Consider the following 20,259-nt stretch of genomic DNA (forward strand, 5'->3'; position numbering starts at 1 on the left):
GACGGTGATGTAACTGGTTCAATGACGAGATGGCTGATTACCCGATGACAGTCCCTATAGACCAGTACTTCTCAAATGGTGGGGCATGCCCTAAGGGGGGGGCAGATGCGCTCAAGGAAAAGTTCTGACCCTCGGGGGCCCTGAGGACCCAATGTGTAATTTCCGACTTAATCTATTTTGATTGTCAGGTATGTAGTATTCAGAATTCTGCCGCCCGCAACTCTTACAGTGGTTTGTACAGATAAATAAGTAAATATTATCAAGTCTCAATAGTATTTTAATTCAGGGGGGGCATGAAAGAAAATTACAGAGAACCACTGCTATAAACTGAGCCCCAAAACTTGATTTAGTTTTAGTCACAAAAACTGATAATTTGATGAGCTAACAAGTTCACCGGTTTTGACATTAACATTTGGGTTATTTCATATTTGTGGGTTTTTTTTGTCAAACACAGGGAAAATAAAAACGATGATTATTTTGAAACTTGGTGTAAAATGTCAAGGCTTTAAATTTAGATAAAGCCTGTGTTGATACCGATACCTGTGTTGATGCTTGTTTAAGGGGGGTGTGACGTGTCGGTCCGTCAGGTTTTGGTAAAAGGCAGATTCTGGGTAAATCCAGCATCCATAAGACCATCCGTTAACAAGAGCACAAAGGGTATTTAGACAAGCTAGAGACACATATTAGTGTTAGAGAAACCTGGTGAAGTATTCTGAATAATGTGTGACCTTTACATTTTGTTTGTCATCATGTTTTCTCTTCTTGTGAAGCAAATAAAGTGATATCCTTTATTTATTTATTTATTTTTTTCATCCAGTGTTATGCTAATGGTGCCACAACCACATGGGTTTTAGATATTTAATGATAGATCATGAATGAGATGGCTGACAGGATGTTAAGATTATGATTATGATGGAAGAGGATGTCAGGTTGCTGGTCTGGGAGGATGGACTGACTGCAGGGCAGAGGGAGGCTCAGGATGGTTCAGTCTGAAGCGTAACTCTGCCAAAGCTGATCACGGCCCAGACCGGGCCGAAAGTTAGACAGACGAGATGAAGGGATGAGGAGGCTGAATGGATGAGAGGAAGGAAAGAGAGGGTGGGACGTCGATGAACTGAGACAAACGGGGTGGAGTGGGATGGATCAGTTTAAGTCGGCTTGTCGGGTGGTTTGGACGAAGTCCTGCTTCTGAACCTAATTAATAAAATACGATTTAAAAAACAACTTGCCTTAATAGTAGATTTAAAAGCTGTTGTCCTGTCTCATTTTACTAAGTAAGAAACCTTTTAAAGAAAAAAGACAGGGGGGGGGGGGGGCTAAGGGTAAATAATGTCTAACATGTTTATGATGATTGTCAAAGATTGTGTTACCTACATGTAAAAAGGTTTTAGCTTTTTTCATGTTTTTTTTTTACATTTTACCGCAAACAGTTTCTATTGAATTTAATTAGCATTGTACAGTGATACAAAGTAACAACGTTTTTTTTTAAATGTAGTGATGAATGACGGTTGGTTAAATGGTGATGTTTGGCTGCAGCTTGTAAACTCTGTTGGATTTTTATGAATGGCCTGGTTACTGCCTTCTGTCTGTGTGTGTTTGTGTGAGTGCGTGTTTGGATTGATGCATACTGCAGTGGTTTGTGATGGAGACAGAGGGGGAGCAGGAGAGATGTGTGAGCAGGAGAGGAGCAGTGTGATATTGTGAGGAAGGAGGAGGGGAGAAATGAAGGGAGGAGACTAGAGGGGAGGAGGTAAATTCTCCTATGGATGAAGAGCCTGCTCTGCTGCTTCCCTCTGACTCATCCCCCCCTCTGTCTCTCCATTCTCACATTGGTGCATTCTGCTTTTATGCATCAATTGCCACGGAGACACACACACACACACACACACACACACACACACACACACAGAGTCACGTTCAGGGAGGCAGCTCCGCCTCCTCTGCAGTGTAGCGACAGCCAGCGAGGGCAGCAATGGAGGAGCCAGCAGTGCAGCAGGAAAAAATTGAGGGATCATGGGAAGGAGGGCACGATGCAGAAAAGGCGGACTGGAAGAAGAATGAATGCTCGTTGTCCTCTCTCCTCAAACACTCCTGTCTCCTCTGCTGGTCGTCTCCCAGGGACACCGATGTCGTGGAAACAGATGAGAGAGTCCTTGCCCAGGCAGGAGAGATCAGAGTAAGAAGACCGCAGCATCTATCCCTGGTGTGTGTGCGTGTTTGGTTTCTGTGCGTATTTTGGTGTTATTCATGTGTTGGTATGACATATTTTAAGTTTGTAAGTATAAATAATGTGAACAGTTTATAAATCTTGTGTGTTCATGTGTATGTGTACTGTTTCCAGTCTGGGACTCTCACATCACTGCGTTTCCCATGATGCTCTCCTCTGAGGTCACGATGCTGTAGTCGCTGAATTAGACTGTAGATGTGTTCTGACCCTCAGGGTCCCTGAGGGCCCAATGTGTAATGTCTGCTTTTTTTTCTCGACTCATTTATCATCATGGCTATTACAGGTCATAATGTCTCTATAAAGTGAATCTGAACAGGAACCTAAAGGCAGCTTCTGTATTTTTCATTCTTTAAGGTTTGGTTTTGGAGTAAATAGGGATGTGCAACCAAACTGTAAATCGTCACTCTCACTAGAGCCTGAGTTACAATGACAATCATATTTTCGTTAAAGGAAGAATGTGTGACTTTTATCCAATAGATGTTGCCCTTGAGCACGAAACCAAAATGAAATGATTTTTTGCAACACCTGCGCTACACGGAAGCCTCCGTTATCCTCCAATCCCGTTCCCCTCGCTTCATTAAGAACCACTCAGCTCAAGCAGCAGACAAACCTGAGCTGCGATCACCTGTGTCCTGCATTCTTGTTTTAGCAGGCTAATGCTAGCGCTCTTTAGTTAGCTAGTAGCATCACAATGCATGTAAATTGACAGAATGACTGTGATCCAGAAAATCTTACATGACATTCAAATAAGAGTCAGTTTGTTGTTCTTGACTAAAACAGCTTTTAGAAACACAGGAAGGAGTCGGCTGTCACTTCCATGTAAACCTGTCGTAATCACGGCTCCAAAAACAAAACAGCAAGCTTCTCATTCATGACTCAGCGACTGTTAAGAGACTGCCTGTCAAGAAATAATTTATTCAAATGTTGTTGGCTGCAGCTTCTGGAACATTTTGGTCTCAGTATCCCGACCAAGGACACTTGGACTTTTGGACAGCAGGAGATCATATCACAAATTGACTGATCTTGCAAACTGTTTCAGATTTGAGCCAGAGCTGCAAAAAGGAAAGAATGCGCCTTGTCTTTTTCTTTAAAAAGGTTTAATTTACAATGTACATGTCCTCAAATCGTATAGTCTATAAATAATGCATTTGCCAGGCATGTATACTAACGCCCCCAGGTGTCCTTGGGTGACTTGAAAGGCGCTATATAAATCCATTATTATTATTATTATTATGTATCTCTTGCATTCTGTACTAGGCTTATGACAAATTATGCTGTACCTTTTCTATATTCTTTTTTGATTTACATCAGCCCTGACAAGCACACTGTATGAAACACGTCTGTATCAATTTGGAAAATTCTAGTTGTGGAACATTCAGGTGCATTAACTAGTAAAGCTGTCAGTGTGAGAAATATTTTAATTGGCGATTTATGGAGATTTACAAGCTATCCCACGTTAGCTCAAGCTAACCCGCCAGTGCTAGGTACCAGATTGTCTAACAGAATGCACACCAAAATTGCATCCATGGGTAAAAGCCATTTTATAGCCTTAGCCACTCTGCATTTTTTGTTGCTCGGCTATGTCCTTCATATTTAACCATTTGAATCATGTCCAGTCACTGAATCAACTCCTAGAAACAGAAACATCCGTCGTCAACCAAAAGATCAAAATCCTCTACAGAGGACATGATCGCTGCAGACACCGTGGTGGCACCCCCACAATGGAGGGCCATAAGTGCTGGTTGTACATTTATACAACACTTTATTTTATTTTTGAGGAAAAAAACTCAAATTCTTTAAGAATAACATAGCTCAATTTATTTCAAGTCAATATGATTAAAATGAGTTGTGATTTGTTTTATCTATGAAATGGAAGATTTACAAACTTGATAACTCGGAGGTAAGAAACATATTTTAGCTTGTTTTCCTTAAATAATTAAATCTTTGCTGAATGTTTGTCTTGCTCTTGTTGACTTCATTTCTGGGCAGTCTTCAGGTTGTTCTGTTTGCTTTCTGAACATACTTTATAATTCTCAAATTGACAACATGGTTTTCATCTTTCAGACTGAACATTGTTTCTGAAAGGATTTCACATAATGTGTCATTTTGGATACCAGAGTCGATCTTAACCACAAAAAGCCACAACATGGGTTGAGTCATTTAAATCAGGAAAGATTTAATTCAGAATAAACACATTTATTTCAAAATGTAGGAAGTGAATGTGCAAACTCTTTCCATCCTCATTCTCAGAGCGATGAGGCGGACAGCAGGATGGGATGGAGTTTGGACAATGGTGGTGGTGGAGCTTATAGAAGAATACAGGATGTGATGAGGAGTGGGCTGAACTCTGCTGAGCTTAAATGGAGGTGACTGTGGCGGAAGAGGGTTAAAGCGATCGCACTGAAATGACAAACGGTGGAAGAGAGAGAACAGTTCAACAGCAGCAGGATGATTGGTTAAGACAGGTTGTGGCAGAATCAAGTTTGTTTGTATACTGATAGAATAAATGCCCTTAATCAGCTGATCACCAGAGCAGGGAGACGGAGGAAGTGGTAGAGAGGGATTGGCTAAATTGAAGGAAGAAATTGAATAAAAGTGTGAGAGAATATAACCAGTCTTCCTGCTTGAACTTAGGCTGAGCTCCATTTTTATATCTCTGAACAGGAAGTCGAAAGACTGAAGGTGGAAACAATGTGGTGCAATGTAAGGCTTTTAATTAACACACAACATGTTTTTATCCAATTGGCTGCTGTTAGAAAACAGCTAAGATGAACAATAATATGATGATGTCAGTGTTATAGCTCTGAATAAGTTGTCTGCTGTGTGTGTCAACTGTGTTATGAAACATGTTTCTACACTTGGCCCAATGTCTCTTCAGAATTTCATGCTTTTATCTTTTCAGCTGCTCTTTATCTGAGTAATAATAACAGTTTCTCACATGTGCAGGATTTGCAAACAGCAGCAGCAAAATATTCCAAAGACTGAGATCCCAGCCCTGTGAGAGGCATCATTTTAACGTGATTCATTTTAAGGGGGTCGTTATTGGGCTCTCTAGAGGGTTAAATTAGGTGCACATGCTCTCGGGGGAAGTATGATTCAATATGTGTTGGACCAGATTGATTGTTTAATGTGGTTGTGATTCAATATTTGGTTGGCATACTATGCACTGAGCTGAAGACATGAAACTTTGCACCATAACTGGAATTAATGTGATTGACTGTTCCTAATCAAAAAGACACACATCATCCTGCAGAACTCCCTGAATGCACATACCAAATATCCGTCACATCTGAATAAAGCAGGGCTATTATTGGGACTTGTATCTACGCAGTTCAGTCACACAACTTGTATTTGTTCAAAGTATTTATTGCAGCAGCAGAACACAGTTTGTGTTTGGGATCTAGGCTCAGACCCCATCACTCCTCACAGTTTTGTTTTACATGCAGAAACTTGAGGAGTGATGAGACGGCATCTTTAAACCCCCTGACTGAGCCCCTACAGGTGGATGCTGGGGCTGAGCAAGAGTGGTGCAGCATTGATGCAAGCAATGACAGAGTAGAGGGAGAGGCCAAAAACTGTGCAGCTTAAATAGACATCTAATTGAAAGTAGGTGTTGTCAGGTGATGGTGGTTAATGACGCATGTCAAGTGTGAAATCAGTGCAGCTCAAGTTGCCTACCTGAAGGAGCTTCCAGGCCTCGCCTCATTGGTTGGGACCAGTGTTAAATTGATCTGACTTCTGAAACAAACATAAAGTATTTGGGGTGATGATTGAAGAGTGTTTAACAAGGTGCACGTTGCCAATTATTGCTAGAAACTATGATTTGGGGAATATTTGATTTTCCTTTTGTAATCCTTTGATCCAAATGTGAGGTCAACATTTTGAATCACAGTGTGACCAAGTAAGGCTGTTTTTATCTATTCACTGACACCATACTTAAGTGAGCCCCCTGCAGTTAAAGAGGATCATCATGAAATTTGATGAGCAAAGTTTTTATTGCTTCACGATGCTTTACGGTTTTTTTTTAAAGTTTCATTGAAAGGAGCTGCCATGGTAAGAGTAGGTTGTAAAGGTTTGAGTCCACATCTTCTCTACGTTATATTGTGTCTGCAGTGTTTGGACTCCAGAGAGCTCAAACAGTTCAATTGCTCCCCAAACCCTCTGTACACTATTTGTATTTATTGGATAATCCTTAAAATCTCTGAGAACACATTGTTTTTTAAGTCAACCATTTATCTATTATATTGTGTTTGGATAATTATTTCACTGATTTACTAATTGAGCCTTTGGAGTGAAAACCACAGGACTTGGCACATTATTAGAAATGGCCCCACCAGTCATGTGATCACTGATTCAAAACCTGGAGGAGAATGAAATGGACTTTAGTAACATGTCTTCTTTATATGATGTACTATTTGTAAAGTTAAATTGTTCTTATGTGTACTGGTTTTAATGGTTTGTATTGTTTGTTTTTACCTCTTCCTGCCCACGCATCCAGATAACTTTGGCCCAACTGTTGTGTTGTGCATGCTGCTGTCAAATAAACCATTACACTAAAATAAAGTGGTATTGATTGTGCTCATGGGGATGACCCTTTTTATACTCGTCTATGTATTTATGTCTTTCCTCACTTTCATGTGAGCTGTATTTAGGAGAAACATGAAGAATGAAGATCAGTAAGAAGGTTTAAAAAGTCTTCTGAACACTTTTTTTTAGATTACTTACATTGTGAAATGTGGAGGATGACACTCTTTCACTAAGAAACATGCCTAATGATATTGTGTCAGCAGGATATGATGAGTCAGCAATTCAAACAGAATTGCAGTATTTCACTTAATATTGTACTTTGATTTACATGTAACTAAATGTAACTGTACATGTACTCCTTCCTGCAGTCGACGACCAGGGATTCAATTCAACTAAATGTTTCTCCTTAATGCATGTTAAATTATTCACCAGATGACTTTAAATTGTTCTGAAATACTTAATAGTGTGTGCTTGTGTGTATGTTATACTGTGTGTGTGTGTGTGTGTGTGTGTGTGTGTGTGTGTGTGTGTGTGTGTGTGTGTGTGTGTGTGTGTGTGTGTGTGTGTGTGTGTGCGTGTGTGTGTGTGTGTATGTGTGTGTGTGCGTGTGTGTGTGTGTGTGTGTGTGTGTGTTTGATTACAGGAGCTGGAGAATGCAGTGGCGGTGGAGCACTTGGAGCTTCAGGAGCAGCAGTCCGACCGCAAAGAGCTGGAGGACACTCTGAAGAAGTTAGAGAATCACAAAGAGACGCTGATTCAGCAGATTAAGGCCACGAGACAGCTCTGCTATGAAGAGAGCCAAAAGGTAACAATATGAACTTATGCTATTCAGGTCATATTCACTTCTGCTCCACTTACTGTCGTTGACAAACCTTTTTTTTTTGCTGCCATAATGCATGTAACGTTATGCAGGGCAACGAGAGTGAGTGCTGTCCGATGGGCCCCACTCACCCTTTAGGAGGTTTCCTACTGTCATTGCAAAAATTGCTCATTTTGTGCCACTGCTTTGGTTTAAGTTTGTGAGCCTGTAGGGGCCCCCTACTGGTCTGGGGTCCCAATCAGCTAACATGCAGCGCCTCTGCGTGAAGCACAGGATGAAGACAAATAAAAGACATCATAAAGAAACTGTGTTTTCGAGGTCAGATTGACAACCCCAACCTCTCCTCAGGATGATCCTCCATCATACAGTAAGTTGCTGCATGCCAACAGACAACTGCTTGAGCCCCCAGACCAGGAAGGTCCACAGAGGGCAGAAAAAAAGATGAAAATTAAAGCAGCAACCCATAAGATGCAAAGTTTACAATGACAGTAGGTAACCTCCTTAATGGGGCCCATCTGACAGCATTCAACCATTGCCCTGCTGAACACTGCATGGCTTTAGACTCCCCACTGCCTCTATCAAATGGAAAGTGGCCATCCTTCCTTTGGACATCTTGAGGGCACAGCAAACTAGGGAAGATGCCAGATGTTTATTAATAAGCACTGTCCCTGTAAAATAAAATAAATATACAACATGCATAAACCCATAACTTGTTGGAAGGATTATCTCATCTCCCTGTACAATGTTGCCTGCTTGGATGTTGTACATCCACCAGGCAGCTTCTTTACAGTTGTCTTTAAGATGGTAAATATCACACTGCCTCTCTGTGCTTCCTGGTCAGATCCTGTCTCTGCAGACCGAGGAGGTGCAGAAGGAGAGCCAGGTGGAGGAGTATGAGAAAGAACTTGCCAGAGCGAGGTGGAGGCTGAGGAGGCTCAGAGAGGAGGTGAAGCAGGCGAAGAGGAAGGTGGAAGAGGCGGGAGAGAGGAACACTCCTCTGCAGGACTCCATCAGACAGTCCTACGAAGAGATCCTGCAGGTATGAGATCATTCATTTTCTGTTTTAATTTAATGTCAGTACATCTTTTTTCACTGCTGCCTGATAGCTTTAGTACAGTTTAGCATCCACAAACACACTATAACACAAGTCTGATTGGTGTTTGCTGTCTGGTCTGCCTGTGATGATTCAGAAACATGTTCTGCTCCTGTAAATCATAAAAAACAGAAACCAGAAACCATCAGGGCTCCTCATGGGTCTTTCCTTCTCTCTCTCTGGTAGGAGGAGAACACTCTGTGTTCGCTGTCAGGAGGTGCAGTAACACCAGAGAGCCAGCTGGAGGAGTCAGCGTCTCCTGCAGACACCACCGAGGATGATCCACTTCCTTTGAAGCCGTGGGGGAGGAGCCAATCACTGCCCGCCTATGCTGACCTGATAATGGTAAATCACAGTAATCACAATGAGCTCAAGGTGAAGGTGTCGACTGAAAAAATCTAAATATATTTTTAATAACCAGTATTCAAAAAATCTGTTCCATTACTGCAACGCTGTGTCACCTGGAGGGTGACCAATCAAATGACACATTTATAACAGCGGGGCTTCATCAGAGGCTGGGAATGTAGAGGTTAAAAAATCATGACGGTAAATTCTGACGAAGCTGCAGCTTGGGATCAAAAAGGAAGGCCATGGTTCAAATATCTGAGTTCAGAGCTGTAACAAATGTGACAGCCTCATTTCACATAACATGACTTAAGAAACTAAAGGAATTTAAACTTGTGCTGTCAATTGTGTAAAAAAAAAATAATTATAAGTCATTTCAATAAAAGATGTAATCAATTCCAACTACCAGTATTTAAGAAATTGTAATAGTTTAAGTTACATTTAAAAATGCTTCTCTGTGCCGTAGTGAAAAACAAAGAAAGCTGCTACTATGAACCTTTTTTAAACACAGACCTTAATTATTGATTTCGGATTTCTAGGGTGTAGCATCAGATTTTAAGAGGGGCCCATCAGGCAACTCCCTGGATCCAGACCTGCGGCCCAGGCAAAACCCTCCAGCTCATTGTACACAGTCACCAAGCAAACGGAGGCACTTTTTACGCAAAATAACGGATGCAAACACAAGACCACTCAAACGAGTGTGTTTGCAATTATGCAACATGTGAAAATAAAAAAAAAACTATTTTTAGATTTGATGAAGTTCACCGTGTAGAACAGAAGACAGGACTTCATCAAAGACACCTAAAAATAGACAGAGGCAGTAGAGAGAGGCAGAGTAAAGACTTTCAGTAGCTGTGAGCACAGACCGCGGAGACTGGAAATGCTCATCATCATGTCAATGGCTTTGATGGGTGTACAAGAGTTAAGTTAAAGCTTTATCTTTATAACAACACAAATTACAACTCTCAGTTGAAGTATTCAAAATAATAAATTCATGTATATTCAGATACATTTTAGTGATGGGCATGTATTGAAGGGGCGTTGTCAAACACAGACCTTTATGACATCACAAAGGGTAGTAGTCCCTCCCCCAGGTGGGTGACACTCCCACAGCTAGCTGTTTGTTCTGCCCTCTGAGTCTGCCTTCTCACCGTAAACCTGAGAAATGGAGCGAGAAAGACCGAGCCATGCAAGCCCTTTGAGAGAGGGGCGTGGTCAGACATAGCTCATTTACATATTTAAAGCTACAGTAACAGAAACAGCCTGTTCTGAGCAGGGCTGAAATAGACGGGTTTAAGAACAATTAACTTTTAGCCCAGAGACTTATTTCAAACTGGTTGAAAAGTATTATTATGTAACCGTTAAAACACATATCTAGTCTGTAAGCTCTGCTTTTATCTGCATCTGAATCTCTCACACTGTTATCTTTATGACAAAAACAGTTGAGCCAAGCTCTCCTACAAGCTCAGCTGAACAGAAATATCTCACACTAACAAGTTGTGTCTACGATCTACTGAAGTACATGCATTACAACTTTATTTTAGGTATCAGTCGAACCGTCAGACATATAGTGCATATTATTCCTGATGATGGACACCAGGTCAGATGATATCCCGTACTGCATCTTATCAGGTTTTAGAAATACTGGCACATTGACTTCTTCTACGTCCTAGCTGTTTGGAAATTTGGATAACTTGATCTACAAAAAAAGTATTTTTGGGCAGCACAGCAACATAAGAAAATGTCATTCTGATACTTTGATACGCACTAACACACTAGACTGTAACGTTCAACAATTCCAGGTTTTCTGTTCAGTCTTTAGTTTGTACCTCCAGTGGTTAATCTGCTTCAGTAAACAGCTTTGAATTAAAACCATTTGCAGAAATCTGTATGTATATCTCTTAATGTATTAGAATTATGAAATCATATTAATAATGTTACAAATGATTTATTGTCTTTGTCTCTCTGTCTGTCTGCCCAGAGAGCTAGTGGCTCATCTTTCTGCAATAATCTCGTTGATACCAGAGAAGAAGCTGATGATAGCGGGACAAGCTCTACAAAGGTATCTGCACGATCAGTGTGATAGTGTGAGCGACAAAGTGAAGAAATCTTTTTAAATCGATCTTACACATTTTAGGGTCTGAACACAAAGGTACACACACATTTTGGCCCATTTCAGAGAGTGAGATAGTTTTTAGTTATATCTCTCTCATCACAGACAATCTCAAAGGGAAAAAAAACATCATTTTAAAAGGCCTTGTGATGGAGTGTGCTTTAGTGGAGACACTTATGTTGCAGCCATTACAGCCTTCTTCCAGCCTAAACCTACGATATATAGAATTTATGACAAAGTTTACAAGAAAATGTCAAGGATCTTTACTTTATCTATGTTACATGTTTAATATGTTATATGAGCACTTACATTTCCTCAAGTATTTCCAACAGTTATCAAAGCCAGAGAAATGGATATAAAGATTATTTTCCTTTCTTAAAAGATGGATAGATCTGATTTAGAAGATGACCTGGAGGAGGGGGAGCTGTTCAATGAGGAGGAAAAAGAAAGGGAGAAGGAAGGGTCTGTTGTAAACCCTGAGCCCATCAACCAACTGGACTTCTACCAGGCGGACCCCTTTGCTCACTGCCAGAGTGACCGTATGTATCTCACACTGAGCCTCGCATATTGGTTCAGATATCTGTCAGGGCATAGATCGTGTTAACACAATACCTGGAAGTATCTACCAACTCATATCAGGCCATATATAAAATATATCTGGTTTTCTATCATCAAGAAAAGGATGGAGGACAAACATTGGGACTTCTGAGCCAGTTTTAAAAACGTGATTCTGAACAGGTGATGTGACAAAATTGGTCCAGGACTGTAACAGTCGGTCATTGATGCCAACAAATCGCACATTAAGTCATAAAGAGCCTGTATTTATTATTATTATTATTATTATTATTTTTTATTTTTTTATTTTTTTTATTATTATTATTATTAGTAGTAGTAGTAGTAGTAGTAGTAGTAGTATAACATATTTAACCAGTGCTTTATTCACTGCGTGCTGTTCTTCACAACCACTCAGTGCATATAATAATTAATTAGGACATTTAAGTGGACTTCTGTCCTTGTCCAAAAACAAAAGCATCTCTGGAGAAACTATTTATTGATAAAAGTATATCCACAATGCTCATCAGTTATTATAAACTACTCATCAACCCTACAAAGCCCTAATCATAATAAAGCACATAACTGACCTAAATGAGCAGCGAGTTTGGTGTAGCTGTTTTCAGAGGGCTTAAGACTAGCCCCATCTTATTGCCAGTTGTAAGGTTGACTGGAAGTTCGGTTAAGACAAGATTTCCAGCATGGCGGCGGCCATTGACAGGCTTCAAAAGCCCCCTGCAATAACCAATGGGTGACGTCACCCTTATCACCACGAGCTGGCACAGCACACCATTTTTCTTGAATAATATAAGACATCAGAGGGTAAATTCAAGAATCAACATTTTACCATCCAGTAAAAAACTTTGCTGTAACACAACTCCACTCCAAGCCTCATCACTTTAATGTGATTTGATTTGTAGATGACCTCTTCAACGAAGACCTGTTTCCAAAAACAGACACATCTGGTGAGTAATAAACTCTTTGTTTTACTTGTAATGGACAGGTCGCTGGAGAAAAGGAGCGACATGAAGCAAACAAGGTTTTATTGGAGTATCAGGTGGTCTCGCTCATAAAGTCCTGGTGCAGAATTGTATAAACTGAATATTTCTGGGGGTGGAAACACACTAATGTATAAAGTTATCCATTGGCTGTTAAACCAGTAAACCAGTACATGTGCAGCACTCCCCGAGCAGCCCTGCAGTGTTTTGACTTTCTCAAGCAGTGGTTCTCAACTGGTGGGTCGGGACCCAAAAGTGGGTAGTGAAGGTGTTTTCAGTGGGTCACAAAGCTGTACCTGGAAGAGAAATTGTGTCAAAAGGTCTTTGAAGCCCTTCTTTAACAAAATAGTTTCGATCAGTCTCTTTGTTCCGTCACACTATGTACCATCTGAGGTCGAGACTGCATCATTTTTCATTATATAAAATCTGATTGATTGAAAAATATCTCAAGTTTTGGTCGCAAATTTTCATTAAGGAGTGAGGGATGGGTCCTGAGGCTCGACAACTTCAGAACCACTGTTCCAGAGAGCTGGCCAATGGGCACTTGGGGGAGGGGGGGCTTAAGGAAACAGCAGTTAAATACAAACTGTTTTATCCAGAGACTGAAATGAAGGTTCTTACTGATGCCAGATAAATGAGAAGGTTTCTGAGCTGCAAATCATGGAAAGCTATGTTTTCACAGACTAACAACATAAAAGGTGAAAATGAGGATAATGTAGGACCTTTAATAACTTTCTCTACAGATGGATTTGCTTCAGACCCTTTCAAAGGCAGCGACCCCTTCGCAGCAGATGTTTTATTCCCAGATGTGAATGTCGGCGCTGATAACGGGGCAGGAAACGGGGGTGACGAGGCAGACACCAGTCTGTCCTGTGCTGAAAACAAAGCATCGACTGGAACTCAATGCTTTGAGTCTGAGTTCCCGGATGAAGACAGCGACATAGAGATCAGCTACAGCCGAGAGGACCTGGACGCCATCGCTGTTGCTGATGATGCTCATGGATTTAAACCCATCCAGAGCTCATCAGAGGAGCTGGGGCCAGAGCCAATCCGGGGCTGGCGGTCTCAGGGTCAGTACTCAATAGAATCAGACCCAAACGGGTATGAGCTTGACCTCAGTGCTGTCTCTCCTCCCTCCGACATTGAAGAACAGAGTCTGGGATCTTTAGCTGGGGAGGTGAAAGTGGAGGCAAAAGACGAACAGGAGCAAGGTAATGTTTATTTGTATTTGTTTCTCCTTTCAGATTGTACACATTATTGACGTTGCTTTGTTTTATTCTCTTCTTCAAGCTGATTTCTGCTGAGGCTCATGTTTTGAGCCTTGTACTTAATATGGGGACAAAGGGACATTACTGAAGGCCTTTTGGGATTATAAAGCAGCTTCATTTAAATAAAAAAAGCCTCCGTACCTCCACTTAAATTCTTAAGCCATGCAAAAATAGAACTTCATCAAGTCTGAATTTCATTCGTGATACTTACAGACAACTCTAAGTGCACAACAATCTCAACTAATCTCATGTGCCTCTGAATGCTGAAGTGGTACTGTTGACCATAACAGGATCTGAGCTCTGTCACAGATATCCTGGATGGATGAATTTTCACGACTTCATTATAACCACACAGCTAACTCCCATCAGTTTAGAAGATACATTTACAACAGGGCACTCCTCTCCTCTATCATCCATCTACACTCCCTCATGCCCATTAATCAATGAAAGGCATCTGATCCAACCTTTACAACAGGGTCCTAAGTCTCTAAGTAGACTCCTCTTCTCTGTAGTCCCTCAGTGGTGGAATCAATGACCAATACCTCCTTTCAATCTGCAGAGTCCCTGTCCACTGAAGATAAAGCTAAAGCTCTTTCTTGAACACACTCAATGGTATAGATACTGCAGAAGATATTAATGATTTAAGGATATTTACAATGATGTAAAAAAAAATCTTCCTCTAAATGCCTTGGTCACGTCCTTTGAACACTGTCAGCCCATGTCCAATATGACTTAAAGCTTTTTGTTGGCACTTAAACTGACGTTGTTTTCTCTTTGCTATACTTACAGATGAAGTATGAATGTAGCTTTGGACAAAAGCTTCTGCTAAATTAGCATTAACATAATTAGTTTAATTGTGACTCATGTGCTAAATTGTTATTGAACAAGCATCAAAGTTATGATATTTCAGGCTTCATGAAGTCTTGGCCTTCAGGTTTAAACTTCCAGTCTTAACCGTCTCCTGACTTTCTTCTTCTAGGTATGAGTTCTGGTTCTGCTCAGCACGGTGAACACGTCCTGTGGGAAGCAGACTGGGGGACAGGCAGTGGAGAGCAAAAACAATCATGTGATGTTAGCTCCAGCCAGGGGGCAGCATGGGACGACAATATCGAAGAAGAAATCAGAAACCCTGCAACTCCCCAGAACTCTCTGGACTGTCAGAATGTTTTCAGCCAACCTGACTCGGACCAGGACAGAGAGCTGAGCTTTGAGTATGATCCAACAAGTCAGTCTTCCTTCGACCCATACGGGTTCAAACTCAGTCCAGAACATTCTAGCCATACTCTCTTGGACCCTGATGAAGCCGAACTGAGCCCAGAACCCAATGAAAATGAGCTGACTTTCGATCCAGAGCCCTCCTCGGCTCAACCAGACCAACTGAACTTTGACCCATATGGGTTTGATGTCACTTCCTCTCAGATGGGGCGGGACTCTGACCCTTATGGCTTTAAGCTCAGTCCTGAGGAGGAAAACCAGGAGGTACTGGATCTTTGCCCCACAGACAACACTGAGCAGCAGGAACCATGTAACTATAGCAACCAAGAAGCACTGGAACCTCATACACATGAAACCCAGGAAGTATTTGAACTTTGTAGCCCCAACAGCCAGGAGCTGCTGGATTTGTGTAACAATGGAAACCAAGAAGTGCTGGAAACTTCTCACCTCAACGACTGGAAGGTAGTTAGCAATGAAAACCAGGAGATCCTTGACTTGGGTAGTCATAACAGCCAGGAGGTGCTGGAACCGTTTCACAACATCAACACAGAGGAACTACTTGAACCGTGTCCCTACGATAACCAAGAAGTGCTGGAATCTTGTAGCCATGGCAACAGGGAGCCGCTGGATTTCTCCCATCCTATAAATCAGGAAGTACTTGATGTAGATAACGATGAAAACCAAGAACTTCTGGACTTCGGTAACAGAGGGAATCAGGAAGTTCTAGTTTCAGGCAACCATGGCAATCAGGAAGTCCTGAATCTCAGTAGCAATGAAAACAAGGAACTTGTACACTTTGGTAGCCATGACAACCAGGAAGTGCTCGACTTGTTTTGTAGGGGGGTTTTACCTGAAGCGAACAACAACCAATGTACTGTTGAACCACAGATCAACGTCAGTTCCACCAATAACAGCTCAGACAGCGATGGGACATCAGAAGACCTGCTGGGACTTGAACTCAGTAACACCAGGATCTGCACTGCTGACAAAACAAACGTCAGCATCAGAAGCCAGAACTTCATGACATCCAACAATCCCACCAGTCACAACCTTTTAGAAGGAGATCTGGGATCAGTGTTTGGGGCTGGAGGGTACATCGGTTGTCCGGATGTGGCCGACGACCTCGAGCCTCTGGACAGAAGGCAGGCAAAGCCAAAACCAGAGCCAGTTCGACCAGTAAGACCAGTGAGGCCCCCTCGACCCTCGCTCAAGGTAAGGTGGAACTGTGATCTAAAATCAACCAGTAAAAATCATAATCTCGATATCAATTTAAAATAATTGGAATTGCCATAATCGAGTGGACTTGATAAATTAAAAATCAAATAACATTTGAGTGCTTCGTATCTGGTTACAATTGGCCACACTTTGGATAATTAGTCTTTGGGAGCGTGTCAGTGAGTCGTTGGCTGGCAGCATCTTGATCTGGAGTCTCATTTACAAAACAGTGCGTTGAATCCATTGACTGTCTACTTCTCTGTCCTATTCTGCTGTACTGAATTGAATTTACACAAATTCAGAGCTTCAGTCACATGACCAGCGCGGAGACTTAGAGAGCAAAAGAGCTTAGGAAAGTGGCGACCAACATTGAACACTCAGTGGAGCTCCAGCAAAGACCTTTTGTTTTCCATCTCATCAAAATTATTCATATTACATCTACGCAAACAGCAAAACTTCACCTCAGTGATGTTTACATATATTTGTCGTGGTGAATCCTTCCCCTTATCCCACTGTCAGGATAAAAGCAGATGTGGCGAGGTCACTAAAGTTCAAAGCATAAGTGATAGCAGTAATATTTTGATCAAGTTAACCCAAATTTTTGTAGGATTCAGGATTAGGAAAAGTATTTTCTTTTGCCAAGGAGAGTGGAGCTCCTGACAGTGATCAAAATCTCTTTCTCTCTGGAATTTCTTTCTCAGATTTGATTTTGTAGAGGAACAACTCAGGCTTGTCTCCTCCTCTGTTATTGCATCACCAGCGTGCGGCAGTAAAAAAGCTTTTTCTATAACAGTGGGACGTCAGGTTAATGAATTGCACTGTAGCTGGCTGTTCAGACTGCCACCCCCCCTAATGAATGCAGCACATATCAAACTTAAAATGGCAACGGTCCCTTAGGTTGCTTCAGTCCAGCATGATAATAACTAAACCTTCACGAAAGAGTCCATGTTTTAGAAAAATGTATTTGATGTTTTTTAACATTTTGGTTTGACCCATGCTCCATCTGAAATCAATAAGGAGGCTGTGTTTATTACCTATACTGCTGCAGACTGCAGGGGGCGCTCTGAATATTATGGCTTCCGTCAAAGGCGGTCTTTCTCCATCCATCTTATAAAACAGTCAACAAACGTATGCTGAACACCCAGAGATGGCTTCAACCAAAAATAGTTTGGAAATGCATGCTATGTTGTCTTTTTAAATCATAATCCATCTGGAAATGTGTGCATGTTGATCAGCCTCACATTCTGCCCTCTGCACGCCCACCAGGAATCGTTAATGCAAAACACTTCATGAATGGAAGTTTACATAAGTGAATCCACAGATTAAAGATTTCCAGTCATAAATAAGGGTGAGACTCAGAAGAAAAACAAAGTTTCTCACACAGAGATAGATATATTCATGAAGGAAGTAGAGGTTAGCGTGTTATATGTGTTTGCTACAGCAGGAGGGTGATTACAGGCAACATGCTGATGGTGCATTCAGAGAGCTCTCCCACACTGCTTAAACATCCGTCATTACTGTGTCCTTATGTTTACAGGAAACACACTGATTTATTCACATGACATCGGCGCGCTCAACTCAGTCAGCAGTCTGGTTCACTGGAGGGAATAGAAAGAAGTTTCCTCGATGAATACACGCTTTGTAATCTGTTGGTTTATTTATGGTAAACGTTGACCTCACTGTGACTGATTATGATGAGATCTAATGACTGTGTGAAAGCTGTCCAGGATTAATTTCCACACTTATCTACAAAATGAATGTGTTGATGAAGAGATGATTAAGAAGTGCTGAGTGTGAAGCAGCCGCGACTGTCTCTGTGTTCAGTCTTACAGCACAGTAATCTTTATGACAACAAAAAGTCACCCTCCCTGATACGTGCACGATTTAAGTAGATATGAATTAAAAAGTACTTTGAACAAATTGTTTCATATATCTTGGGAATTTGCATGCATTCATGCAGGAGCATCATTTTCATTGACACTAATTGTCTTGCTGTCTGTTGTCTTCTCTGTTTATTTTAGGCCAAAGAAAAGGCTCAGGCCCAGAATCAGGGCTTTGACCTGAAGTGATTTCTCACCGAACAACACTCATGGGGGAAAACCACGTCAGCAGAAGAAGAAGAAGAAGAAGAAGAAGAAGAAGAAGAAGAAGAAGAAGAAGAAGAAGAAGAGGAGAGAAGTAAGAGGGCGGGAGATCAAATTCAGACAGTGCTGGGAATGAAAAAAGGAGACCTTGGACTTAAGGGAAAGATCATTCTGCTGTGATTTACGGCAATAATAATAGTTTCAGATGTTTTCATGTTTGGAAAATTTCTGTCCAAATGGAAAGATGAGAAGTAAGGAAGATTAACCGAGAGACCTGCTGACACCTGAGATTTGATTAATTCTCTGGAAGAAAATTGATTGGCTCATTTTTCCTTTTTTTTTAGAGTTAATAGTTGGAAACAACAAGATGAAAACTGACATTTGTTTAAGTTTGTCATAGTTTGCTTATAAATATTAGGTCCTACTACAACCTTCTGCCCTTCCTTACATCACAGGTCTTACTGAAAATAATCTCCCCTTTTGTGATTGAAATTAAGTGTCAGCACGTGTGTCAGTGGACTCGTAGATAAAAAATGTATATAAGTCATATATTCTACTGTGATTTTCAGATTAGTAAATGAATAGTTTTAGTTCAGTGTAAATGTGAGATGTAGAGAGTGAGTGCATATCTGTACCACGGGAACATGTCAGTGATTTCAGTCATGAATTACTTCAAGGTGCTCCTCAAAGTCAACCCTAAAAATCCTTCTGAAACGCAGTGTCTCACTGCCATCTTTGACCTAAAGTTTCCAACTTCTTCCACCACGGTTTCTGCTGTCAGAAGGGTTTACTTGGGATGGGGATTAAAACCCGCCTTCAAAAAGACCATCCATAACCCTCGACCTTATCGACACTGTTATGAGTCTATAGTTGGTCCGATAACGTTTCTACATATTTCAAGTCACAGTGCGTCTTTTAAATCACCGGTGCACAAACAAACATCAGTTCTACAAATACTAATCTTATGAGACAGGAAATAAAAGGTCATCATGATGTGTTCAAATGTAACGTCAGTATAGAAAAAAACAAAAACAGAAAAACAACGAAACTCTCTCCATTTTTCAAAAGCATCTCAATCTCCAATATTGATCCCAGTTTGAGCACTTTCCTGCTCGCGAGGCTGATTAGAAACATGCAGAGACTTTTTAGGTCAGGTAGAATCAGATGTATCTAAATCAGTTCAATTGCCCGCTTCCATCACAGCAACACCAGTATGTTTGCCATTTGCCAGGCAAACCGAAGAGCGTCCAAAAGGGCCTTGTGGGGGTGTCTTAAAACTGCCTACCTTCTCCGGTCAATACAAATACAGACCATTGAGGACCGGAGTCGAAACTTAGTAGGAGTTTGAACTGGCTGCTGCATTGTTGTCAGAGAAGCCAGCACTTCAACACAACATGTTTCCTGAATGTGTGATACTAAAGTCATTTTCTTACATATTGGACCTTTACAAATCCTCATCCCTACCTGTAACCTCTGACAGTGATGTCATGGCATCCTGGAGTACACCTGCACAGCACTGCCACAGGGTTGGATGTTAAATCTCAGCAGGTCTACATAAACAGGTTATTGTTTGAAGTGATTGTTTCAGTCTCTAGTTGTTGACCTAAATAAATGGACCATTGTTTAAATTGTTTCCACACAGGATCTCACTGCAACGATGTCCCAGTTCCATACAAATTTAGACATCTCTGGCTTTTTGGCAATTTTACGATAAAGTTTATTTCACTGATTGAACATGATGTCGATTGAGGAAGACTTCTGATTAATGGCCCAGATTGTAATCTCACATGGAAATGTCCTCC

General features: G+C 41.2%; 1 protein-coding gene across 2 annotated transcripts; it reads left to right on the forward strand.

The window, feature by feature from the left end:
- Positions 1-1,779: 1,779 nt before the first annotated feature.
- Positions 1,780-19,266, forward strand: LOC306827105 (uncharacterized protein). Of its 2 annotated transcripts, none has more exons than XM_079348767.1 (10): positions 1,780-2,203; positions 7,398-7,559; positions 8,416-8,613; positions 8,854-9,012; positions 10,994-11,074; positions 11,508-11,664; positions 12,598-12,642; positions 13,419-13,886; positions 14,923-16,370; positions 18,395-19,266. In XM_079348767.1, the coding sequence occupies exons 1-10, from the start codon at positions 1,973-1,975 to the stop codon at positions 18,440-18,442; spliced, it is 2,997 nt and encodes a 998-aa protein (XP_079204893.1). In that variant the 5' UTR covers positions 1,780-1,972; the 3' UTR covers positions 18,443-19,266. The 2 variants fall into 2 exon arrangements, with proteins under 2 accessions (XP_079204893.1, XP_079204894.1); XM_079348768.1 differs by having other exon boundaries at positions 1,780-2,176.
- The last annotated feature ends 993 nt before the right edge of the window (positions 19,267-20,259 follow it).

Source organism: Symphodus melops (genome assembly GCF_947650265.1).
Source record: "Symphodus melops genome assembly, chromosome: 7".
NCBI classification, from domain to species: domain Eukaryota; kingdom Metazoa; phylum Chordata; class Actinopteri; order Labriformes; family Labridae; genus Symphodus; species Symphodus melops.